We start from the raw sequence: 26,511 nt of genomic DNA, 5'->3' as shown, positions 1-26,511 counted from the left end.
CAAAGCAATCAGCTGCCCTCCTCTGCGCCTCACAGCTTTTCAGCTCAGCCATGGATGGGGATCGAGTCCTCCGGAAACCTCCCTTCTGTATGTGGAAACATCGATCGAAAATATTTCTCCCCCAGCCTCTGGCTCTAAGAATAGAGTCAGTTTAAAACTGGACAGTTTCAGTTTTGCCTTCTCTACCTTTATTACATTTTTGCGTTTGAGATACAAACCACTCTTATACCACACAAAATACATCCATTCTTGTGATTTTTTTAAAGTGCATTTCCCCTTGTGTACAAAAATATTTATTTTTTAAAACGCAGAAATTTCTTGACAAGGCACTTTTAGACATCGAATGAGGACGACGTTTCGGTTCTACATTCATAAAAGGGAAACTACGTCATCACAGCCGCATTCTTGGCGTCCTCGCAGATTCTAGGAACTGATAAACAAAACCATCAAAACGTTCACAGCTTTACAACTTGGGCTGTGATGTCTTACAACCTCAAGAAGGAAAGCTGCCGTTAGTTAACAGTTAACGACAGCTTATCCCTCCCAGTCCCAGAGGTGTCCCACTTCAGGAATTGAAGATAAGCTGCCAAATCGTCTTCGGACGATCCCATTACACGTGTAACTCCTTGTCCCCCATTTCAGTGATATCAGGAGAGACAGGAGACGGGACCCCCCAAGAGTCTTGACCCAGAGCCTTGAGGTCTACTCGGGCAAACCACATCCGGTAGAGGAATTGTAAAAGAGGAAACAAAGGGAAGACGACCAAGGTTTTCATTCACTGTCCTTTGAGAGAGAAGACCCAGAAAACGGGCCCATCTAAAAAGTGAGCGAACACACACTTTTTTGGTTTATAAACATATACAGATACAACCCATTTAACGTCCAGGTGACTACAAGTTATGCTTGTTTTTAAAAAGCAACTTATATGCAAAGATCAAAACCACAGCATTCTTTTAGCAGTTTGAAATTTACACCTTTAAAAAAACATATTGAAAGAGTAATGCTTTGCCACCATTAAAATTAAATCTTAAGAGATAAAATAAATTCTACCGTGACTCTAAAATTGTCAATTTCTGGAGAACTATGTAACTCCATTATTTCTCACCAGCTCCCCTACAAGAATACTTAAAAAAAAAACCCACTCAAATGTTCCATATCTTCCAAGAAACCTTAAAAGCTTATTTATTATATATCTTTATATGTTCAAGCCTATTTATTGCACCTAATTTGCAAATGCCCCCCAGGGCATTTGGGGGAATAAATATGAAACAAAAATGGAGCTGCTTCCCTATTCCTGGACAACGGCACCAGTGGCAGGAGGCTGGTCTTTCTGGGGCAATTTGGGAAGGACATTGGGATGGGGGGGCCGTTTGTCATCATAGCCAAGAGCTGTCTGAGGGTCCAACCTACAAGTCAGGCTGCAGTGAAGTCTCCAACTAAGAAAGCTGTCACTCTCTGTGGTGCGGGGAGCTATGAAATAAGGAGAGGTCCCATTGAAGCGGTTCCTGAGGTCATCTGTTGATATCCTGGGACAGAGCTGGGCCCAAAGGAGAAAAACTGATGGGTAAAGAGAAGACAGTATTCTTCAGATGCTGCCACGTCACTGAACGACAATGCCGACGGGGAAGCTGGGCAAGCAGATTCTTCAGTCATGAAGGGTCTTTGCAAGCAGGTGAGGGCTTTCTTGGGGTGGGGTTTGGGGGTGGGTAAGCAGCCCAGGTGCACTGGTGGGGGGCTGGCAACCAGTGCCCCCAGCAAAAAAGCTGGGGTGAGCTGGAGTGAAGAAGGGTAGCAGGGAGGGTGTATGGTGTTTTAAAAGAGACACTTATCACTGAATCACCATATTTCAAATTTTGACACGGAATGTCTTAAGATCACTATTACTGAAAAACCAACAGGAGTCACTCAAGGCTTTTCTCTTATGAACATAGAATGATCTGGTTACCTTCAGTCCAGTAACATGCAAATGACAGTGCACCTTACACCTTTTCTGAACTTCAGGAGGAGGGAGGGGCCTTCTTAAAAGAAAATAAATTCATGACCTGTATAAAATCAGTTTTGCTTCCATTCCACTTAGATTTCCACTATTAATAAACCAGATTTGTAACAATGAAAGTATTGGTTGTGTACCTGATGGGTAAGATATGCTCAGATAAAACACAGTTCTGCCCAATTTCAGGTAAAAATGTGATTTTCCCGTAAATGATATCATCATGTAATCCCCGAGTGCCATCCACCTGGGAGAGGCATAAAAAATAAAGCACTAGGTTGCAGACGAGTGACAGCCAATTTTAGGAACAAGAATTACATTGAACACCACTTAAGAGCATTTACAAAGTCAAAACACTTTTAAGTTCAAAAAAGGAAAAAAGAAAACCCACCACAAAACTCTAGGAGCCAAGACACTTCATACCTGCCCGACACTGATTTTTTAACTGATCTGGAAAATGCAAGTGAAACTGCTTGCTGAGTCCAGGAGCTGTGCCCCAAATCCAGGCAGCTGTGCATTTCTCCTCCTGCCTCCCTTAGGAAAACCTCACTTTAGTAAGACCGGGCAGAAGGAAAATGAGACGGTTGTTTGAGCTCCAAAAACAAAACAACACAGAAAAAACCCAACCTTTCTACAAATACACATGGAAAAATATTTTTTAAACGCCCCCAAGTACAACCAATCTTGCCCAAGAAAAATCACAGTTCCAGGAGCCTCACAACAGTATGAACCAACAGACTTTTAATTCTTTAGTCCAATATGGTTGAGAACAATTAATCTCTGATATTTCAGAGTTGGCAAACACGGAAAATAAACTATGAGAACTTGGTGAGGTTTTTCTCCCCTAGCCCGACATACTCACACACCATAAATAAGAACACCCAAGTTCAAACTCCCAGCGTGCCTCGTAAAGTGTCCTGGATATTGAAAATCACAGTCAAGATAAAAGAAAACATCTTCTGGAGTCTTTGAGGATATAGTGGATCTCCAAATCAAAATGTCCTGCACACAGCGTCACAGACGACTCTCCAGGAAAGGCAATTCTAAATTCCTTTTGTGAAGAACGAGATGCCGCAAACCCGCGGAGCAAGTTAACACAAATCTTGTAATTGAGCCGTCTGGTGACTCAGAGTAGGAGTACTTAGAAAGCTCCCCAAAAAGCCAAGAGGAGAAGCCAGAAGTGTTCCCTTCGTGGCTGTCCCGCGTTGTCATGAGCCTGCAATCTGTAACACCACACAGGAGCCAGTTACGGTGGATAAGTGGCGTGTGTTTGTGCTGGAACATACACGTGGGGTCAGAAAGCGGAAATGCCTGTCTCAGTCCCAGGCTCATTTGCCATTACTATCTTTTCCTGAACATCAGATGAACTGTGGAAGCAAACGATGCAAAATAAAGCACAGAGATAAAGTGTGATGGACGTGTAGGTGTGGAACAGCAGCATGAGGCAGGAAGGGCCTGGCCGGGTGGAGAACACCCGAAGATGCACGGCGAGGATCCAGTGGGAGGTGGCTGGGGACGGAGTGACTTTGAGGTGACTGACTTTCCGCATCCGAGGGGAGAGGAGTGGCTCCTCCGGGCCGCCTGGCACGCTCCGGGTTGCCCTGTTAAGACATCATCCTCCAGCTTTGCCAGCACCGCCTGCAGGCCTGGTTCCTGTCCAGACCCTATCCCGCACATCCTGCTCAGCCCCTCGTGACAGCCACGGGTGCCAAACAGCCAGCACACCACATCCACTCTGAGTGTGAAACCGGTTCTGTGATCTAAACCTGGCTGGTTTTGCTGGTTTACGAAAAAAGTGAATAGGATCCTTTCTTTTCAAAAGCTGTGCCTAATGGCAGTTCAACTTTTCTCTTGGCTTCCATCTCCATCCCACGGCGACTGCTTTTAGGCTTGTCTGCACCCACTCAGCCAGGCTCTGTCATGTGCAGTCACTAATAGTAGGGCCCTAGCTTTTCGTATCCTAAATAACTAGGCCACTCTGGAAACAGACCATAGGAACACCGAGGGCTTCCGAACTGGTCAAAGGATATTCCAAAATCTGGACCATTCGGTAGCTCAGCTGTTCCCTGAGTGGATTTCAGTTCAGCCCGGATGATCCGATAGTTTTTGCCTTTGTTGCTGTCCCAGTATGTCTGTCCACTGCACTCATAGCACACGGCGAACTCCATTCTTTCATAGGACTGGATTTTCTCGGGTAAGCTAATGTCAAAGGAGAACGTGTCCCTGTCTGAACCGGCATAAGTGTCCTTCACATACTGGCAGGGAAAGTCTGTGAAGCTCTTCCAAGTGTCAAATGTCATCCTGATTTTCACCGTCTTCTCAAAGGCGAGGTTCTGCACCTTCACAGTGCCTGCGATGGCCCTGTCCTTCAGGACGCAGTTTTCAAGGCACACGTGGTCGGTCTGAAGCCGATTTCTAAAGTCTAAGTAATCGGCCGAGGGCTGTGAAAAATCCAGAACAAAGCTCTCGCTCTCTGCTGTCGTCAAATTCACGATGTTGTCTAGGAGTTCAGTGATGTTAAACGGAATATCTAACGGGTCATCGAATTCTGAGAACACTTTGACCATTGTCAGGGCCAGGCCCTGGGTGTCTGCGAAGGATACTCGCTTCTTCACCTTTTTCTCCTGGACGGCGGGGGCCACCATTCCACTGGCTTCATTCTTGCTGCTCAGCTGAATACAAGGCCTCAGAGGTTTGCTGGGCTTTGGGGAGATCTGGAAGGCGCACCTCTCTCTGCGCAAGGAAGGGGCCATGCAGCTGTATCTGCACTCGATGTCCACGGCCATCGTTGGGTTAGATGAATAGGCTAGGACCCTGGCAGAGGGAGGAGAGAAAGAAACAGCAACGAGATCAGACAGACGGTGACAGACATCACTCCAACAGGGACTGGCACATCATGTCTTCCTTCCTCCCTCTCCACATGGTTACAGCTCAGGATTAAGTCGGGTGTGGTCCAGCATGACCTTGGTTTCAGGGACAATTAAGTGTGTAAAGTTAGGGGACAAAAGGTCCAACGTTCAATCAAACAAACAAACAAGGAAGCAGTGGTCTGACCACTAAGTTCATAGGTCTTTCTGTCGGGATTTCTTGGGGCCTTCGGAATGCTAATACACACGGGGCACAAAGAAAAGAGCACACTGTGTGCAGCATTTCCCAAACTTATCTGAGTAGGGAACCCTTTTTTGTGGAGTATCTTGCAGGCATGTGTTCTAAGGAACATACTTTGGTAAATACTGCTTTAACCCAATGAAAAGAAATTAATTCATCCCATAAATATTGATTGGTGTTTATTGTATGCTGGGCATTATGCCAGACACCGGGATTCAATGGTGAAGACAGACACAAACCTGCATTAAATTTACAATAGATTGTTATATTCCAGTGTATCTTTCTTTAAAAAACTCCCAGCAATTTAGTACTTTTAAACCTTTCATATGACTATTTGTCTTATCTACAGTGAAAACAGCCTATTTATGAATAAAAAGCAAAAACAATCATGTTAATGAGGTTAAATTGACTTCATAAAAACTATATTTTTTGTGTAAGTGAAAAAAATAATACCAAAAGTTTTAAAAACTGGGAAAACATTTTACACAAAGCATGACAGCAAAGAGTTACAACCTTAATATATAAAGAGTTCTTAAAAATCAATAACAAGGTCAAATATTCCAGAGAGAAATGAGCAAAGAGCATGAATAGAAAATTTATGAAAGAAATGTAAAAGTGGCCCACAAATATTGCAAAATGTCCAACCTTATAAGTAATTTAAGAAATTTGATTAGAAAATGTCTTTTTTTTTCCTACTGTTAGGAAAGAATTAAAAAATACAATAGAAATATTTCTATTAGTCTAAATTGACCCAACCTTTGTAAATGTTCTTAGCATTTTTGGTTCTAATGTCACATACACATATTTATCTGAAGGAAATAATTAAAAATCCATGAAAGTTAATTACTAAAATGTTCCATGCAACATTATGAGGGGAAGAGGGTGAGAAAATAACCTAAATGACCAGTAACAAGTGTCTGGTTAAGTCAGTTGTACCACATCCATGTGATAAAATGTTATATCATCACTAAAACCGTTATTTGGAAAAAGATTTAAATGGCATGGGAAAGACTTATAATATATGTTAATATAAAAAATAGAAAAGATAAAATTGTACATAGAGACCAAATTTGTGAGGAAAAAATATTATGTATAAGCACTCACACAAAAAGACTGAAGATTTATGCTTAAAACTCTCACAATATCCAGGTGATAGAATTTCAGGCAATTTCTCTGTTCCTACTTTGTCCCTTCTTATATTTTCAAAAATAATATCCCTTCTATAATCAGGGGAAAAATGAATCTAATAAAACACCTTAAACATTTTAAGATTTGCCAAAAATCCATCCAACGCTATTACTTCACTAAAGCCAAGCAATTTTTATCATTCTGATCACCACGGAAAATTTACATGCTGAGTTGACAGTTGCCATGGGCTAACTGAAGAAGTCAGTGATGAAACCAGGATCAGAACGTCTAATCTAAGAATCACAGAACACAGGATCTGGATTCGTTCCCAGCCACCTCTCCCCTCACTACGGCAATGGTGAAGGAACATGGTGGCGTGTTAGGGGCTGCCGGGTGATGGTGGTAGCCAAGGAGAAGAGAAAGGCAAAATGTTGCTCCTCTTCTTACAAGAGCCAGGATCACTGGTTCGGTCCATAAATAGCTCATTTTCAACTTCTGATTTCGATTAATCAAATATATAAAGAAAAATGAGATAGGATGAAGACATATTGGGTTTGATCCCATTTTTCAAAAGAAATAGACCACTCTCCTTGGATGCAAGAATCGCTTATTGATGACCAACTGGAGAAACACAAATTCAGAGACAAAACAATAACTTAAAGCTCGAAGGTAGTTATCTAAATATTCACTTTAAAGGGTATTTGTCTTACCGCTTTCTAACCAAGTTAAACGAGTGAAAATTTTAGGAACAAATTTGCTTTCTATTATCTGTTCTTATACCCACGCATTTGTTCTGGAAAGGAAAGTGGTAACTGAACTGGGTTAAGAAGGCTTTAAAGAGGGTCAATGGATTGACTAACGGATTCAATGTAAAAAAACCCTATACTTGCAAAGTATGTAAATTTTAGTATATAAGTATATAAATTTTAGTTTTATATAAATAAAAAGTATAAGTATAAATAAAAAGTATATAAATTTCAGTTTCCCCCTGGCCATTGCAAAACGTTGTTAGAATGTACTGGAATTACACCTTCAGCTCTAATTTTAACACAGGCGGCTGTTTTTGTTTTTGTTTTACTAAATACGGATTAAAAACCAAACAGCGGGCAAAGCCTTGCGCGCCAGCCCCGCCTCCTCCGCCCACCCTTGGCAACCTGGGTGTGAACCTAAGGAGGAGGGGTTCCTCCTGGGCTGCAGCTGCTTCCTCCTGGCCTGAGTCAGCACAAGCTTATCGGCAAGTTCTCCATGCACGTCCACCATGCCAACCCCATACGAGCTTTCCCGCACAACGTGAGCACAGCTTGTTAGAAAAAGGTTGGGAAACTCTGAAGACGTTGGGGAAACAGAATTCTAAAGCAAAGGGGTCAGTTCAAGAACATGCAGCAGAGGAAAGTCACTCTCAGATTCTAAGCCTGCGGGTTAAAAACACTTTGCTGAAGACCTCGGTAGAGCAACACTGTTTGGACCTATTGGTGTAAATTTCCCCTGAGATCTCTTTTATCCCCAAACTGTCAGAACAAGCGGAACTGGGCGGGAGGGGGGAGCGCTAGTCAGAGCCCACAGCCAATTCAACCATTCCACTGGCGCTTTCTAGAGCCCGATTGGTTCTGCAACATTCTTCCAGGGAAGGCAAAAGTAGGGTTAACTGCCTGGCGGCCCAAGGGTTCCTAGCAGGGTACTGCCCCAGGGCATTGCACAAGCAACCCCCCAGAATCCCATCGCTTTTCAGTGTCACAGTAACCAGAGGTGAGGACCTTAACCCCTGTGGCCTCAGTCTGGGGTACGATCTGACTTGTTGGCCACCTTGCCTATCCACAGGTAGATTTAGGCTTTTATTAACCAGATCATTCTCCAAGAATCGATGCACCAAAGTGCTGGTTGGGTGTAGGCGTTCCTGACCCTCAGCTCAAGACTTCTTGAGTGGACCGTGACAGGGATGACCGTCACTCAGTAGTCCTGGGAACGGAGACGTACAAGGTAACGGCTTCCTAAGTCCCTGGAAGGAAGGCACCTGGACAGGTGTTCCATCCTCAAATGGCATGAAAAGGATCAGTTCCAATACGGGATGCACCAGGCTGTACCTCAGGCCCCCTCCCCTGACTGGCTCTCCTGCCACTCAGCCCTTTTAGCTCCCAGGCCAGGGAAGATGAGTCACCAACGTTGGCCAGGGAGAAATCCAGAACGAGAAGATACGGACACACATTTGCACAAGGAGAGCATGCCACAGAAGCTGGACACAGTTCGTTGTAGGATGGGATCATGAGAGCATGAGTAGCTGTTACTCAGACCAGTCAAGAACTTTCCTTCCAAACAGGTGATGAAGAGACCGAGGTTGCCCCATGAGGGACAGGGCCATGGCTGAGGGCAGATTTCAGTGTTCCTGGCCAAAAGAGGGCAAACCCTAACACTCCATGAAAATTGGAGAGAAGGTGGAAAATTTTGCATAAATGCTTTCCCTGTTCCACTAGTGACAAATAACACACCTTCTCAAGACAGCTGGCCAGGGTTAGAGGTCATGGAGATTTTTCTTGTGAAAGCTATATAGATGGACTTATACAGAGAATAACCCCATGACCTTCACAGTTTCGGGCGGCTGAGCTACTGGCTTTCTGGCTGTGCATTTTATAGGAAGTAAATATTTTTTTTGTATTGAGGCCAAGACATTCCCCCCTCCATTCCCTTATACGCTGATAAGAAAAGACAAGAAAAATCAGACACATTAAGAACCCACCAGGAATGCTGAAACTATGTTAGGTAAACATTCACAACCAGTTTACCAGGTTATAATTTTTTAAAGACATGGCCATCTACCCCTTTGGCATTTCTTTATTCCCTCCCAAAAGCTCTGGCTCACCCAGTACAAATAAAGGTGACTACCTTCCCTTTGTACTCAGACCATGGGGCCCTTATTCACAGCCTTAAAAGTCACTTGTACTCTTCTATCCTGTCACCATCATCCAAAGTATCCTCGAGATAAACCTCTGTGGATGAGGCAGCATATTATAGGAAAGAGGTAAGTTAAAACCGAACAGTCCCTGCCATCTAAAAAGGGCCACCATGAAACGCAGAGCGCTGATCTAGGAGTGCCTCCACCCAGCTGTGCCGCTTAGGGCAAGTCACTCAACCTCTCTGGGCTTGAGCTTTCTCCTCTGAGGTCCCTTCTAGCTCTAACATTCTGGTTGCTAATAATGCCTGATGTTCTCCTCTTCCCACTAACTTTTCCCTAGATATTTCAGCTCCTCTGTTGTGGAAAGTCTTCCAGCTGTCTTCACTTTAGTCTTGGCTCCTGGACAACCCTGCCAAATGAACCATTTCCTCTTCTCCTCTGCACCCCAGCTCAAAACCCTAACGCTATCTTCTCCTGGACCCTGGGTCTCCCAGGGAGGCCTGGCCACACAGACCACAGGCTCCAAAACCTTCCAGAAACTCTCCAAGTTCTCAAGTCTAGTCTTTCCTCAACTTTTTGGACAAACACCACCAGGACGGGCCCCGAATTTTCTAGTATGTCGTTCTGGGGCCCCCACCCGTTTTGCACCGAGTCCCTTCCACATCCCTTTCTCTGCTCCAAAGGGTGGCATGAACAGGACACCAGGGGCGGGGGCAGAGCGTCCAGGGTGGAAGATCCCACAGGTCACTCGGACCCTGCCCCCCTGGGCCCAATGGGGTCGGGCTGCACCCCGCCCCCAAGCACTCCTCAAGCCTCCTCGGCCTGCTCCCCGGTACCCACCTTTTGGGCCGCGGGGAAGCCCCCTCTCCAGCTTGCTCGCAGCATCGGAGAGTCCGGAGGGAGGTGGCAGGGGAGGCCGCCGCCACCGGACTACGTGAGCGTCGGTGTGTCCGGGAGGCAGGGCTTGGGCTCGGTTCCCGGAGATGTGACCAGCAGGGGGAGGAATACGACGGGGGGGAGGAGCCCAAGTTATCGCAGCAGGGCGGGGCGGCGGGGCCACTCCGGCCGGGACGGCGCCTCCCGAGCGTCCCCGCGCGGCCGCCTTGCCCCAGACGGTCCGGGACAGCCCCAGTCTGGGGACCAGGGGCCGGTGACGGGGGTGACCCCGTTCCGGAAGGCCGCGGCCGCCCTAGCACTCCATGGTCTCTCCGCCCCCGGCGGCCAGAGAGACTAACAAGTGTGTTTCCTTGCGTTTTACGGGGAAACCGAGACCCGGAGAGAGACGCAGCGACGTTTCCTTGTGCTCCAGACCCCACCGCCCAACTCCGAGACACCTTCCAGCAGCGTCGGGTCCCAGGCTGGAAACGCCTTGTGTCAGGTTGGAACACGGGGCAACAGGGAACAAGGGTATCGGGAGTCCCAGCCCCAGTCCCCCGGCCACCCCTAGCGGCCGGGACCCGCACCTCGGTGGAACACGTGGGTCTGGCCAGGCTCCATCCTACCTCTTGTCCCTGAATTGCCCTCTCCACGTGGAAGCGACAGCTTACTGGAGCCCGCCTAGAGTGTTCCACCCCCGGAGTGTAAGTGCAAGTTGCACGGTGAAAGTGTAGGTGATATTAACCAGAGGGACTCCACTGCGCGCCCCTCGCCGCCGTTTCCCGGCCCTACACGCGGACTCCAGGGCTTGGGAAGGGACGTACCTGGTACAACTCATAAGCCCCGAGGTGCAGAGGCGCCAAGCCCGCGGCAGCATCCGCACGGGGCTGGCGGGGGCCGGGGCTCAGGTCCGCGCCCTGCGCGGGCAGCCGCATCCGTTCATGCCCCAAAGCAGCCCGCTCGCCTCCTCCCTGCGGCCCATCACCCGAGACTCGGGCTCCCCGCCGCCGCGCTTCTCCCTTTAACTTGCCGGCCACCTCTCCCGACTCGGGATGCCATCCCAGGCCCCTTTTCACGTGAACGCCCCCCGCAACCAATGGGCGCGCCCGCGACGCGAGCCGTCGACCAATACCGGTGGAGTCGCGGCCCCCAGCGCAGCGCTCCGCCACGTGATCGGCTGCGCGCCCAGAGTGATAGGGCTGGCGTCCAGGGGCTGGGAAGCGGTCGGCGGGTCACTGTTTCATCAGGAGCCCAGGGACGGGCGCCAGGGGGCAGAGCCACTTTCCTCCCGAAGAGCATCCCGTTGCAGCAAGAGGGCTGGACGCAGGCAGCTTGCAAAGTTCCCTCTTCCTGGGCAAAGTCCTAGCCAGGCAACGCCTTGCTACACGCGCAGACGTGGTTGCGGTGGCATTCACACCGTCCCGCCCGCCCCACCTTGGTCTTACACTTTAGCCACGGCGTTCACAGACGACTATTAGTTCCCCCATCATATGCGAGCCCGGAGGAGCCCGAGAGAATACCAAGTGTGTTTCCCTCCGTTTTAGGTGGAGTCCCCGAGATTGGTATCCTCAGCTCCTATTGGAGGGTCGAAAAGAAATAACTACTTTACGCTTTCTTTGTGCCTGTCATGGTCCAGGTGTTACTGTGAAAGGAATACAGTAAAACCCTTTTCATAAAATTGTTATTGGGGCAAAGGTCCAATATCCAGATGAGGGTTTCTCAAGTAGGTATATTTTAGAGGAAATTTCCTGACTTGAATCTGTTAGTAACTACTTACACCTGCAGGGCCGCCAGGATCTCTATGATACACCTTGAGGCCTGTAGAGAATGATGAGCTTAGAAGAAACTGGAAGCCCCTCCTCTCGTAAGAGATCAATTTAGGTATACGTATATATAGTCATATGTTTAGTCTCCTTTGTGTTCAGCCCTGAGCTAGCCACATGAGAATCCCAGATTTTTAGTTTCAATGAGTTTTATAAATTGATATACTGTTGCCAGCTTTTTCAAGTGCCAAGTACAGACATTAAAATAAACAAACCCTACCATCTTCTGCTACCATCCTTTTATTAAAATAAAAGTACTCTTCACAGCAATAACATCAAAATGAAGGAAGGATATAATCTCAGAGTAAAGGCCAGTCCTTCACATTGGATATATTTAGCATTATGAAAATTTATTGTGTTGAATATGGCATTTGGAAATTTCTGCTTTAAGGGATCTAAGAGCTTCTCATTTTACTAGGAATGTGAGACTAAAACACTGGTTGGTTACAGTAATTCAGTGCAGGCCTTCAACTCTATAGAGAGCTTCCCCAGACACAGCCTCCCTGTGTGAAGGGCCATCATTAGTCCTCTTTTTCACTGGGCATGTCTGATAAAGGACCACCTGTGAAATCAGCTATTGGTAGGTGGTTGGCAAAGAAAGTTTCTATGCAGTATTCCCTTTGCCAACTCTACGCCCCTTTAATGAGCTGATGAGTAGGTTGAAGACTTATTAAGCCAAGTATTGGCTACATTTCTCAGGTGTGGTGAGGATCCTAGAGGGGTGGGCAAAGATAAAGAGCCAACATTGCAAAATGCAAGCAGGGAAAGGGCGATCTGAACCAAACTGGGAAGGAGTTGGGACAAGTAAACACAACTTTATAGCATTAGGGTTTGGAAGCATCTTCCTTACATGGATCTAGGAAACCATGGGTAATCATTTCCCCTGTGGTTTAGATGACTATTTCAGACCAGGAGGGTGGGGCTAAACTCGGTGGTGGCACACCACAGGCTTGGTAGGCAGGAAGGCAGCATGTACAAGTTTGAAGAGAGCACAGTCTCCTTTGCAATCAGAATAGAGCTGGGATGCAAGCTCTGGAGGACTGTTCCAGCAGAATTCATAGCAGTCCCAGAGCCCCAGAATCTGGGAGCTGGACTGGCCCTTGAACATGCTCTTGCCTCACTCTCCAGCAGGTGAGGGAAAGTAAGCAGAAAGTGGCAAAGTTAAAATGGAAAATTTCATCCCTGTAGTTAATGCATACCAAGTTCCTTTTATAATATCTGGCATTGAATTTTAGCCTTAATTTCATTTAATAAGCCAACTTTCCTCCCCAAAATAAGCCTAAAAGATGGGCAGTGGCTAAGCATATAGCTAATTATCATTTTTCCATAAACTGTTCTTTTTCGTGGCTCTTAACTACCGCATTTCTGCTGGAAATGGAAAAACGAGTGAAATATCATCTTGCTCTGGAGAAGCTCTTAGGCTAATAAATAGTGATGTGGGATAAATGTATGGAAGGTCAATGTCTGTGTTTGGGGAGCTAAGAGGAAGACTGTGCATGTGTGGCAGTGGGGGTGTTGGGGGGCGGGGGGAATGAGGAAGGTCAGAGAAGGCTCCTGAAGAAGTGAGCATTGAGCAGGGTCCTGAAGAGAGAGTTAGGGTTTAAGGGCAATGGGAGAGAGCATGGCAGGAATTGAAGGCGCAGAGTGCTATATGTCTCCCCAAAGAATTTCCACTCTGCTGATTAGAAATTAAGTCCTTTTTCTGGCTTAAATATTAGACAGTGTTTCTTTATGCATGTATTAACGTCAGCTTTTTGCTCATCCAGAAAGTTTTAAAAAGTATTGTTAATGTCTTATCTCCTTCTCAACTTTACATTTCAAAAACAGTCCAAACCTAGGTCCTATCTTCATCCAAGATTTTGGAAAAGAGATCTTTTTTTTTCCTCCTAAGAGTTGTAACATTGCTTCTCCTTGAATAAAAAGTATTGCAAAGTGATTCTAAATAAAAATAACCAGCATCAAGAGGTGGAACTAAAGAAGAGAACATTCTTTTGCCTGATCAGAATAGAAAGGGGGAAAGACCGTTTGCAAACCGCTCAAGTCCATTTATATTTAGACGTGTGGAGTTGAAGGCACCTGTCAGATCTGCTGATGTGTGCTGGATGCATTGTGTTACCTGGGGCCCTCTGTCCCTCTCTCAGATTTGACTGAAAGTGACTTGCTAGGTGATGTTTTTATGAGACAGGCAGAGGCATACTGGCAGAGGGATTCTGTAAGCCTCTGTCGAGGGAGGATGTGTCCTTAACACGGGAGAAGATCTTGATTCGTTTACTTGTCAAAGCTCCTGGCACCCATTAGGGCGTTCTCACTACTGAGGGCTTTTGAGTTCCTGAATAAGGTTGATGGTGGAATCACTCTTTTAAAAGCCTTATAAACAGAGCAGCTTTTATTCCACAGCTCGTACTTTGTGCCATGCTTTTTGTGAACCTGATATAATATCTTTAATTTGTATGGTTGATTATTTTTTATGATTATAAAACTAATATGAGAACACCGTAGGCATTGTGTAAAGCACAGAAAAATATGAAGATGAAAATAGAATCAGCACCACCCAGCAATCACTACCAACACAATTCACTGTCTTTTCTTTCAGTATTTATTCTATACATAAAATTGTATTATCAGGATCATCATATACATACAGTTTAATATCTTGATTTTTTTACTCAGGACTGCTTCTCATTTTGAGTGTATTAGTAGGATTATAACTTTTCTGACATGCTTTTTAATGGCTGCATAATATTCTTTCATATAGAGAGACCATATTTTAACTATATTCTAATTGTGGGACACAGATTTTTTTCCAAATGTTCTCTTTGTAAATACACTTTGGTAAGCATCTTTATGTTTAAATCTTTGCCCACATCCCTGATTCTTTCCTGTAACCATCTTTCCCACAGAGTACAGACATTTTTAGACTCAATTTATATTGCCAAATTGCTTTTAGAAAGATCAGTATTGACTTTTCATCCCCAGTACTAGAGAAAATTAGGAGTTAAATAATCCTAATAAGGTGTTGGTTTGTGGACTTTGGGCAAATTATACCTCATCTTGCAAAAAATAAAAAAAACATATAAGTTTTACTAATGAATCGTATACTCTGTGCCTGAGTGAAAATAGCGACCTACCTCATCTTTTGCCTTTGCTTTGCATCTCAAAATATGCAGCCAATTTGGGGTCATGAATGGGGACTTCATAACCCGTATTATTGACTTAAATGATATTAAGTGGTGGCTAGTCAGAGAGAAGGAGGAGAGGTTGGCAAGTAGGGAGTACCCCTTTGCCACAGGCTTAAAAGGAATTAGGCAAAACCCAGTATGTATTTATATTCTTTGCTCATTCGCCCTCTGTTCATGGCTGGTGTGGTCATTAATTATATTTAAACATGTAACAATATACATATGATGCAATGTATAGCATCCAGAATTTCATGGCAGGTGGCATGCATTTTTATGAGGAGAACAATGTGTCAGGCTGCCTTTAGGATTGTGACAAACCACTTGGCTGTCGCGTGCCTTGTGCCTTAGGTCGGGGCTGTTTCTGTTGCGTGCCTCTGGAATCAGAGGCCTCAGATACTGCAAGCACTGCAGGGTTTGGTGTCAGCAATTGTGTTTCAGGTCCATCCTGATATTTACAAAACTGCCTGGTTCCTACTCTTAGAAACAGGCAATGATATAATTTATATCTAGAAAACAGTTGAGGAATGAGGACTGACTTAAGAAATGAGGGAAAAACTAAGGATTTATATGCAATGATTTTTAAATATACATCCCCAAGTTTTCCAGCAACCCTTTAATTTTCTATCATTCCTCTTTTTCTTTGAAATTTAGAGTCAGAAGCTGAATTGACTTCATGGTTTTCCTTAGAACCATTTGATAGCCTCTAGAGAGCTACGACTTAAAGACTGCATTCTTCCTTCTCGAAACTTACGGTAACGATTTCTCCATACAGAGCCACAGGCTGTTTGGGAGCTAGAAATCGAGCCCTTAAAGCTAGGAAGTCACCACATGTCGAGAATATTCCTTCTCTGCTCCTGGCCTTGCTCATGTTCCCAAGGAGACACAAATCTCGGAGAGCAGTGGGAGATCCATGGTCTAATGTCGATATTTCACTTAGTGCATCATAAAATGTGGAAGACAATGGTGCGTTTGTTAGGAAGGCTACTCAAGTTTGTTTTAAAATTACGCTTCACCGAAAACAACAACCTGATAACTAACTATTAGGATGAGTAGTCTTACTTGGTAAGTAGCCAGGACTATAAAATATACAAAGCCAAACTTTGATGTTGTTTCCATGTAAGCCTTGGAAATTGATATAACCATATATAAAACTTTAGCAAAGATATTTGGCATCATTTCTATTTTCTTCAGTTAATTCTTTGGTGCTCTTCAAATGCAAAGCCTCCTTAAATGGAGGGTATGTTGTCGCCTATTTTTTTCAAGGCTCATTGATCCAAAAAATTAGTTACTTATCCTTTCTTCCCTGACTGTCGCTCTGGTTCTTTTTCATTCCTTCTTTCCTTCTCTTTTGGTATTGCTCCTTAGTTTATAAAATGTAGAAACTTCTCTCTCCTGAGATTAGTAAATAAACATTTCTCTTTCTTATGAATCAGCATTATCCGTCAATTTTCAGGGACAATCCAAAGTCATAGGTTACGAGAAGAAGAGACATATTAAAAATCTACGAAGAGTTTCTGGTTTAACTTCCTGCGAAAACTTTTGGGAAGACACTTAAAAAGATGAAGACTCACGTCGCCCTCGTGCCCTAGAGATAATGAAAGGCAGTGGTTACGAGCTCGGTCATCTGATGGTCCTGGATTTGAATACTTCTCTGCCGCAATGAGCTGTGGACCTTGGAAAAATTACTTCCCAACTTTGTACGTCTCTTTCCTTATCTGTAAAATGGGAATACTAATGCCTGCCTAGTAGGGTTACTCCGAAGATTTTCTGCAACACTTTATGTGTAACCAGGATGACGTGCTCTACAAAACCCAAGTACAGCAGAAGTCACATTTGTTGATTATTCTTAATAAGATAAAATCTGAATCTGAACCCTTCGCTTGCCAAGGCCGGCAAGAAAGCTTAGTATCTGTTGGCTTCTGCAGCCCCTCACAATTGGGAACAGGCCCTTTGTTCTTAGACTCTGTGGTCCCTGACCTTGGTGCTGCTCCTTCGGCAGCCCATCCTGGGTGGAGGTTAGGTCCTCACCGCCCACCGCAGCTGCTGCTCAAGGCGGGCTGTGGTGATGCCCCTCAGCAGGCCTGGTGGGAAGCTCACGTACCCCCACATCTCAGCCCCTTCCACTTGAGGAGGGTATCAATTTCTCTCACCTGTAGAAACTTCAGATCCCACAGGTCACAGGCTCTGGGATTTACCCCCTCTCCGGGGTGATCTTTCTACAAACCCATAGAAGCATGAGGCACTATCATCTCTCACTCTTGGAGAGTTCTGGACCTTTTCTGGAAGGACCCAGAATTCCCAAACAAAGGCTTGTATGAGGGCAATTTCTTCAGATGCTCTCAAACACGGAAGGAGCTGTTAGCACTTCGTTAGGACTAAAGGAGCCAAGACTTTAGGGAAAAAAGATGTGCCTTTCTCTCTGGTGTAAGGTGTTGGGGTCTATGAGAATAAAGCATAAATTTAAATAAGCTGACATATTTATAAACTATCAAGCACACGGTAAATATTCCAAGGGCATCATTAGTTTGCTGAATACCCCCTCATTTGAGGGTAGGTGAACAGAGACACCTACTAAGATATAGCTTATTAAAAAAGGGAAAGGGCTATTTCCAAAGACTCTGAAAAGGAGCAGACCTCTGAAACAGATTTACTAGAGGAAACAAAAGAAAAATTCAAGATATCTTTGATTACAAGAAGACATGGTATCTATGAATTACAGGAAACCACACACAGAAAAGACTCAGATGAAAAGTTATCAAGATTATTTTTTAAAGAAAATTTTATTTAGAAATATGTGCATTTATCCTACATAGTTCATTACTTTCTTAGGTAGTTCTGCCATATAATAATTTATTTTTTTGAGGAAGGTTAGCCCTGAGCTAACATCCACCGCCAATCCTCCTCTTTTTGCTGAGGAAGACTGGCCCTGAGCTAACATCCATGCCCATCTTCCTCTACTTTATATGTGGGATGCCTACCACAGCATGGCATCCCAAGGGCTGCCATGTCCGCACCCAGGATCGGAACTGGCAAACCCCAGGCCGCCGAAGCGGAATATGTGCACTTAACTACTGTGCCACCAGGCCAGCCCCCCATATAATAATTTTTTTAGTAAATTCTTAGTAAAGTATAGCATGCATTTTGAAAAGTGAACAAATTTTAAGTGTGTAGATTAATAAATTGTTGTAATATCTATCCAGTAGCACCATGGAAGCCCAGTTTTATTCCCAATCTCGGTCACTCTTCCCCACATAGATAAGAATTATATTGATTTCTAACACCATAGCAAGATGGTTCCTTATGAAACTAAACACAATTTTACCATACAATCCAGCAATCATGCTCATTGGTATTTACCCAAAGGAGTTGAAAACTTATGTCCACATGAAAACGTGCACATGATGTTTATAGCAGCTTTATTCATAATTGCCAAAACTTGGAATCAACCAAGGTGTCCTTTTTTTTTTTTTGAGGAAGATTAGCGCTGAGCTAACTACTGTCAATCCTCCTCTTTTTGCTGAGGAAGGCTGGCCCTGAGTTAACATCCATGCCCATCTTCTTCTGCTTTATACATAGGACACCTACCACAGCATGGCTTTTGCCAAGTGGTGCCATGTCCGCACCCGGGATCAGAACCAATGAACCCTGGGCCGCCGAGAAGCAGAAGGTGCGAAGTTAACCACTGTGCGACCGGACCAGCCCCAAGGTGTCCTTCAGTAGGTGAATGGATAAATGAACTGCAGTACGTCCAGACAATGGAATATTATTCAGCACTAAAAAGAAATGAGCCATCTAACCATGAAAAGACATGGTGGAAACTCAAATGCATATTACTAAGTGAAAGAAGCCAATTTGGAAAGGTTACATACTATATGAGTCCAACTAGTTCTAGAAAAGGCAAAACTATGGAGACAGTAAAAAGGTCCGTGGTTGCCAGGGTTGGATCAGGGTGAGATGAAAAGACAGAGCACAGAGAATTTTTAGAGCAGTGAAAATACCGTATGGTGTTATAATGATGGAGACGTGTCATTATACATTTGTCTAAGCCCATAGAATGTTCAACACTAAGAGCGAACCCTAAGGGAAACACCCTATTGACTTTCGATGATTATCATGTGTCAGTGTAGGTTCATCCTTGGTAACAAAGGTACCATTCTGGTGAATGATGTTGGTAATAGGGGAGGCTATGCATGTGTGGGGGCAAGAGGTATATGGGAGATCTCTGTATCTTCCTCTCAATTTTGCTATAAACCTAAAACTCCCCTAAAAAAATAAGATCTTAAAAAAAGTTAGTGAGATTAGATATGAAGAAAGATGAGATAAGAATGGATGGCAAAAAACAGAATCAGAGGATTAAACTCCATCATGGAGGTGGAAGTAAGCAAAATTGACAGTATAGAAAATAGAATTAGTGGCTTGGAGGTTAATCTTGAGGGGATGTATAGGAAAAATATTGAGTTAGAAATGGTAAGAGAAAGGGAAGAGTTACTGAAACAAGAGATAGATACTGAGAAAAAGAAAGGGAATCCAATTTAAGAATTATAATACTACTAATGAAAAATACCAGAACAATAGAAACAGACGTGATAAAAACTTTATTAGAGAAAACATTTCTAAGCTGGAAAGAGTCCAAAGTATATAGATTGAACGGACTCGCATATTTCAGATGGAATCAATTAAAAAATCCTACACCTAGACAACAATTTTGAATTATAAGGACAAAAGATAGTCCTACAAATATCCAGGTAGGAAATAGCCACCCTTCAAAAAACAAGTTATTGAAGAACAAATGCCAGATTGACTTCTGACCTCTTCATAGTACTAACTGTCAGAAAACCAGGGAGAAGCATCTGAAAGAATTTTATACTCAGTCAACTTGACTTCCACGTGTAGTTGACCTCTCTTCCTAACACTTCCTGATTTTCTTACCAAATTTCCCCCACATCACAAAGTATAGCAATGAGACTGAGGACTGCCCCAAAAAAGTAGTTATAGTTTATCCACCATGCTAAGTTAGTTCCTTGATGAGGTTCTAATGTTACATCTAAAAGTCTATTTTGTGCTCTCATTTTGCTTTTTTCTCCAACGATCTGCTCATCTGGCAGCAGTAGTGTTGTTTGCTGCTGAGAAAAGAGGTCTCGCCCCCAGTGACATCTTTAACCTCACCTCTCCCACTTCAAGGGTGGTCCTATTGTCTTCCTTGCCAGTGGGAATTTACATTTTGTGGGCGTAGTGTTTGCTCAGGTGGAAGAGCTCATCCCAAGTCTTTGCTCCTTAATTTCATTCCAAATGCCAAGACTTTAGTTTATAAATCATATCGGAAAATATAGACTACTAGAGTTAAAAGGACTTTGTGTCTTCTTGTCTAGCATCCTCTGTCTACAGGCGAGGAAACAGGGACGAAGAAAGATGCCATCACTTATTTCAAGTCACAGATTCAGATACTGCTTGAGTTGAGACTAACTAGGCTCCTGTTTTTCTGTATCCACAACCAGCCAGACTGATGGGCGAGATCTGTTGACCGGCTCACTCGAGCCAGTCTTCACAGTGAGGAAGAGGCTCATGAAGGCCACAGCCCAAAGCCCATGGAATGGCCAAATGCAAAGCGAATGCCCACTAATCAAAAGGCCAGTGAATTTCCCACAGGAAGTGGAGACAGACCTTCCACATGGAACCTTGAAGCAACTGAAAACCAAGGTGTTTCAACTGAAAACCAAGTATGAGAAGAGTCTGAGGACGTAGGTGATGGGCCTCCAGCCAGTTCTTCAGAGTTCTCCAAAGTTTTAACTTTTAAGGGCTCTAGTAACAAGAACATTTTCCTTCTAAACAAGCAGACTTGGCTCATGATACCTGACATTCCAACACTGACCAAATTCAGATCACAGCCTGTGATTCAAGACCACAACCTGCTTTGGCAGATTCCATAGCTTTTCTACTTGGTACTTGGGTGGGTCAGGAACTCAATAAGATGCAAAAGAGAGAAGCCTCACTCAACCAGTTTAATTAAACAAACAAAAAGAAGCAAGAAATTGGTCTATATAACCAAATACCAGGAAGGCTGGGAGTAGGCGGTTGGTCCTAGGATTAACTTCTCACGTGGTGGGGAATGTGGCTGCTCGGGTCTGTGGGCCAACACCAACCCCACTTAGAGTAAGGGGAGGAAAGACGGCATCTCTCACCTGACATCAGTATACGAAATTCCCAGGGGGGACACTAAGGGACTAATAACTGTGGCCAGGGAGGTGGCTCATCCTGGTTCCACGCTCGCCTGTCTGTTGAGGAGCACATTCTGTCATCAGTTAAAGGGAGTGGGCAGGAAATGAGTCCAGAGCAGGTGTAAACAATAGCCATTGTTTCTGTTGTCATCTGTAGCAGGTTTCAGACAGTGCGTAGATGATGGCGATAGCATGCTCTCTTCCTGTTGTTACTGCCATCTTGTATTTCCAAGAAAGGAGGAGAGCAATTAACAATTACCCTCCTCTGCCTTTCCTTCTCCACCATCACCAGCCCCACTTCTGGAAGGTGTAGGACACTATCTCCTGGTCAGGAAGGATGGCTGAAGAGCACAAGTACTTAGCACCCTGCACCAAGGACCTAGGAGTCCACTGTGCTTTGTGGAGGATCTCTGTTCTCTACCATGCTCTACTCTCTCTCAGAGCCCCTTCCGGGGGTCTTGGTGGTGCTCTCTCCCCTCCTCTGGACATGATCGTCACCAGCAGGGAGGGCAAGAGAGTAGGTCCACTTGGTACCAAGCAAGAAACAGACAGAGCAGGAGGAGACACCCAGGCTGGAGTCTCCGAGATGACGCCCTTGTGCTCCATCAGGCGGGCGGTGTCAGTAACCCAGGTCACCCTTGGCTCTGTCATTATCCAGCTGGCTGGTGCAACTTGAGCGAAGCCAAAGCTGTCACCTCCAAAGGAGAAGGCCCTCTCGTCAGCTCCTCGACTTCATTTCTGTTTTTTATACTCCACAGGCCCAGTCTAAACAGTAAGGCTTGCATTTATTGAGCATTCACTCAGTACCAGGCGCTTTACACAGTTTATACCAATATCCTGAAAGGTAGGTATTTCTATTAACTGCCTTTTAGAGGTAAGAAAATCAGGGCTCAGAGAAGTTAAGTAACTCGCCTAAGATCATACAGCAGCAAATGCCAAGTTTTGATTCAAAATCAAATCGTCTGACCCCAAAGTCCAGGCTATTTCCACCACACCAGGCTGCCTCTCAGAGCAACCAGATGAAAAAGGCTGATGGTCCCAGCTCAGGGACTTCTTGTCTTGCTTCCCCAATCTTCTCAGTTGAATTTTAGGGTCTTACCTGGGGCCCTAGCAGAATAAATTTTGGATTTTGCAGAAATATCCCCTAATTCCATTTGACGGCTGGGACAGGCACCTCACTCACAGGTGGGCCATCAGGAAAGGATGGTTGGGGTGCTCATGGCTGTGGCTCCGGCTGGAGGAGGAGAGGTTTGCAGCCTCCCTGGATGGCTGTGGCAGAGGGGCCAGAAGGAAATCTGGGGACATGGTGTAGGGCTGGAGAAAAGAGCAGAAGATGGGGACACACGTGGGGAGGCGGGCTTCTGAGGCTTGTGCAGGGTTCAAGGGAAAGGCTGCTCAGTGAATAAACAGACGCCAAATCCCTCTGTTTGCAGGAGGAAGCCAGACATGGAAAACAGCCCTCCTACCCTAAACAATTCTCAAGTACACCCCACATCCTGAGACAGCATAGAAGACCAAATAAACAGAACAGCCTGCTACACATGCAGTGAAGGTAGAAAAGCTCATGGTAAACCTGGGGGAATTCATTCATTCAAACCTGCTCTGTGGAAGTTGTTTTGGAAGAGTGACTACCTGGGGGCCAGGGTGGCGGGAAATCTGCTGGCTTCTCTGGCTTTGTCACAACCTGGGGGCACAGAGCTGCGGTGTGCAAAAGAGGAGTCGCACTTGGGTCTGTGGTTTGTGGTAGGGAGAGGAGGCTCCTGGGTGACTGCCCCCGTCCTCTCATCTCTGGGCCCCAGCCAGAGCTGGCACTTGTCACACAATGTGTGAAGCAAGTGACTCTTGAAAGACATCAGGAGAGGGGCAGTGACTAGGGGAGGGGACCGTTGGCCAGTGGGTCCTCGTGGACAGGAATTTTATGTTCCTCTGATTGTTGTGCTTTGAGGACTCCTGGGATCTCAAAATCGACAGTTTTCTCAAGGGAGTCATAGCAGCCTCAAAGACATCCTGCTAAAACAAAAATTAACTCTAATTCGAATTCACTCAATTTAAAACACGAGTATGCGCCATCTGGCATTTTTATGAATAAGAGGGAATGTTGCAGAAACAAGTGATGAAAATTTCAAGGTTCCAAAAAATATTGGGAAGTCAAGAGTTTAGGGTTATAAGGATTCTGGAAAACCCTCTACTGGGATAAGTGTTTCTAGTGCATCACTGCCGGCTATGGAACGTGACGTAGAAGCACTTCCAGACCCGACACTCATGCCCCCTGCTGACGGGGAAGCCCACCTCACCTCTCCCAGGGGAGGCAGCACATGGACTGTGACCTCCCTCTTTATAAAAGTGCTCAGGGGACCGAGATTTCCCAAGAAACTCTTTATTTCCCAAACTCTTAAAGGTATTTAATTAATTTAATTTTTTATTTTTTTAAAAATGGAGCCAGACTCTATTACAGATGGTGACGTCACATTTAAGTATCTGCATTTTTTTTAAAGATTGGCCTTGAGATAAAATCTGTTGTCAATCTTTCTCTTTTTTTTTTGTCCCCAAAGCCCCCCAGTACATAGTTGTATATTCTAGTTGTAGGTCCCTCTGGTTGTGCCATGAAGGATGCCACCTCAGCATGGCCTGATGAGCAGTGCCATGTCCGCACCCAGGATCCAAGCCAGCGAAACCCTGGGCCACCGAAGCAGAGTGCAGGAACTTAACCACTCGGCTACCGGGCCGGCCCCTAATTTAATTTTAATTTCAAATGTATTTAATACCTGTTTGCTTAAATCAGACCTTTTGCTTAAGGGGCGGCCAAAATTGGACAGAGGAAAAACCTGGAAAATCATTCTATATTTAGAGAAACGTGGGAGAAAAGAAATGATAAAGAAACAAGGAGAAAACAACAAAGAAGCTATATGCTGTTGCTCTGCAAAGCACCTTGGGTGAAATGGCGGTCTCCAGAGAAGTTTGTCACTAAAAGCTTTCTGGGATCAAATAAACCTGGAGACTGACAAACCATAATCCCACTCGGAGATGCCCGGTGCTTGAGAGCATCCTGAAGGCTTGGACGGATGCTGCGGTGAGGAAACCTGGCTGTTTATCTAATCCAGCATTTCCCAGACTAACCCAAAAGCTCATGCTGCCTGCACAGCTGCACTTTACCGTATGGAAAGAGTAAAGGAGGGAAAAAAAATGAACATAGATGAGCCGGACTGAAATTTTAGAAAGGAAATTCTAACAGAACTGGGACATGTATTATGCATGATTTAATTCTGTGTAATGTTAGCTGTCCATAGAGAGCGAGGACAGAAATAGTTCCAACAGATATGAGCCAAACACCTTTTCCTAGAACAGGACAATTAGAAGGATGCCTTCTTCTATCCGAGCACAGAACCAAGGCACAATGGAAGAAATAGAACCAAATGGAAGCGATTATAATAATCAGCCAGTTCAAGGCTTACTGATGGAATGAGGGTACACCAAAACAGCCCTCCTTGGACCACACAGACACACAAAGACTAGACCCAACCGCTTCCCTGATACCAGCGCTGGTGCTAGAAATAAACCCACAGACATTAGCATTTTGTGCAGGAGAAGGCCAAGTCAAGATGGAGGCAGAGAGTGGGGCGATGCAGTCACCAGTTAAGGAATGCCTAGAGCCATCAGAAGCTGGAAGAGGCGAGAAGGATCCTCCCCCGGGGCCTTGAGAGGGAGCCTGCCCCTGCTCACATCTTGATTTTGGACTTCCGGCCTCAGAATGGTGAGAGAATACATTTCTATTGTTTAAGCCCTCCAAAAACAATAGTAATAATAATAGAGGAGGTTTTATCTTTGTAAAATCAAAATTCACTCATTCATTCATTTAACACAACTGATGGATTGCCTCTAAGTGCCAGTGAGGGCTGAGGGTGCAGAGTGAGCAGGCTGGGGTCCCCACTGCGTCCGTGCTCATCATTGGCCAGAGGAGAGATGGGAAGAAAGAGCTACAGGGCACTGTGCTGGGCTCCTTCATAGTGTGATGGCCAGAGCCGCTGGACTGAACCCAGACTGCGATGGCCCCAGGGTAGCTTATCCGTTTTGATCCCTACAGCGATTAAACACTGCTATCTCAGTCACCGAGGCAAACCAACAGATGGCGGTTTAATTGTTTATAACACCAAACGTTAACTACAGGGCTTGGCAGTCTCTCTCTCATCCTGAAGGTTCTGGAAGCAGGTATCAGACAGCACTCTGGAAAAAGGTAAAACGTGGACACTCAGAATTCAGCTCAGGCGCGCCCTGCTTTATAACTTCTGTCAAACTGCAACATGGAGACTGTGTCAGAGGAGCACTGGACAGAATGATGAAGGGCTTTCAATTGCTTCTTAAATAAATGGTAAAAGAGGAAGCTACTCACAGAAGCCGTCTCTGGAGATGCAGTGTTTCTATCAAGCTACAAGTGTCGGCCAAAAATGTGTTTGGGAAATTTGGTCTCCTTCCCAAAGGGAATGTGTAGTCTCCTTGCTCCCAGCCACATTTGAATGTTGCCTGCCTTGTCGCCTGGGCAGCTTCCCCTGGATACCAGCACTATCCATTTTAATATAGCACTAATTGCAGTGATGGGCAGGGCACTTATGTCTACTAATCAGGTCAACACCACTTGGCCTAATCTTCTAAAATGGACTACAAGCCATTACTAAGCCGTGGAAGTCTCCAACTGTGCATGCAGCTGTAGAGACACCTGCAAACAGGAGGCAGCAGCCAGCAGAGAGTTGGCAAAGGCACCTTGCGGTCCAGCTGTCACCAGCATTCCCGAAGAGCCGTTTCAAAGGTCGCCATTTGCATCCAGCTGCCTCTCAGAGGTGCTGCTATTTACACATTGCGGGAGCTGGACAGCCAGCCCACTTCAGAAGGACCCAGGCTGAAGCTTCCACTCTAGGTTTAGGAAGTATGTGCTGACAAATTCTGTGCACAGAGCCCTGGCAGGCTTCCCGGCCCTCCGAGTGCGGAACCTTCAGCTCCCAATGCAATTGTCCTTCCCCTGCAGCCTCTTTATTCTCCTCCTGGACTCAGCTGAAATGTCACATACCCAGAGAGGTCCCTGACCCGCCTCTACCCCAGCGAACTTCCATCCTTCCTGTTGGTTTCCTTCGCAGTTATCACCATCTGTAATCATTTCTATTTCTGTTTCTTTTCTTGTTTGCAGTCTGCCCTCCCCAGCTGGAAAGCAAGCCCTAGGACGGGGAAAAAAAAAAGTCCTCTCATGTCACCTCTGTATTTCCCACAGCACAGACTGGCCGTGTTGATTGAATAAAAAAATGATGTGACAATGGTA

At 45.2% G+C, this 26,511-nt stretch overlaps 1 protein-coding gene and 1 long non-coding RNA gene across 3 annotated transcripts; one reads left to right on the top strand and one right to left on the bottom strand.

Annotated features, from left to right (window-relative positions):
* Positions 1-165: 165 nt before the first annotated feature.
* PPP1R3B (protein phosphatase 1 regulatory subunit 3B) lies at positions 166-11,181 on the bottom strand. 2 transcript variants are annotated; one of them, XM_014736593.3, is made up of 2 exons: positions 10,814-11,181; positions 166-4,804 (listed from the first exon to the last, which is right to left on the bottom strand). In XM_014736593.3, exons 1-2 carry the CDS (start codon positions 10,864-10,866, stop codon positions 3,922-3,924), a joined length of 936 nt encoding a protein of 311 aa, XP_014592079.3. In that variant the 5' UTR covers positions 10,867-11,181; the 3' UTR covers positions 166-3,921. The 2 variants fall into 2 exon arrangements, with proteins under 2 accessions (XP_014592079.3, XP_005606406.4); XM_005606349.4 differs by lacking the exon at positions 10,814-11,181 and adding an exon at positions 9,954-10,465.
* On the top strand, positions 10,360-26,511 carry LOC106782645 (uncharacterized). Its single transcript, XR_001379911.3, has 4 exons — positions 10,360-10,491; positions 21,965-22,050; positions 22,640-22,758; positions 26,383-26,511. It is a non-coding gene; the product is annotated as an uncharacterized lncRNA (long non-coding RNA).

This window comes from Equus caballus, chromosome 27 (genome assembly GCF_041296265.1).
Source record: "Equus caballus isolate H_3958 breed thoroughbred chromosome 27, TB-T2T, whole genome shotgun sequence".
Taxonomy (NCBI): Eukaryota; Metazoa; Chordata; class Mammalia; order Perissodactyla; family Equidae; genus Equus; species Equus caballus.
The sequence above is the reverse complement of the archived record's forward strand: the minus strand, read 5'-3'. Positions and strand labels throughout refer to the sequence as shown.

Coding starts and splice junctions, on each gene's coding strand:
- PPP1R3B (XM_014736593.3), bottom strand. CDS start 10,866: ATGCTGCCGCGGGCTTGGCGCCTCTGCACCTCGGGGCTTATGAGTTGT. Junction 4,805..10,813: donor GGGCTTATGAGTTGTACCAG/GTACGTCCCTTC, acceptor TCCCTCTGCCAG/GGTCCTAGCCTATTCATCTA.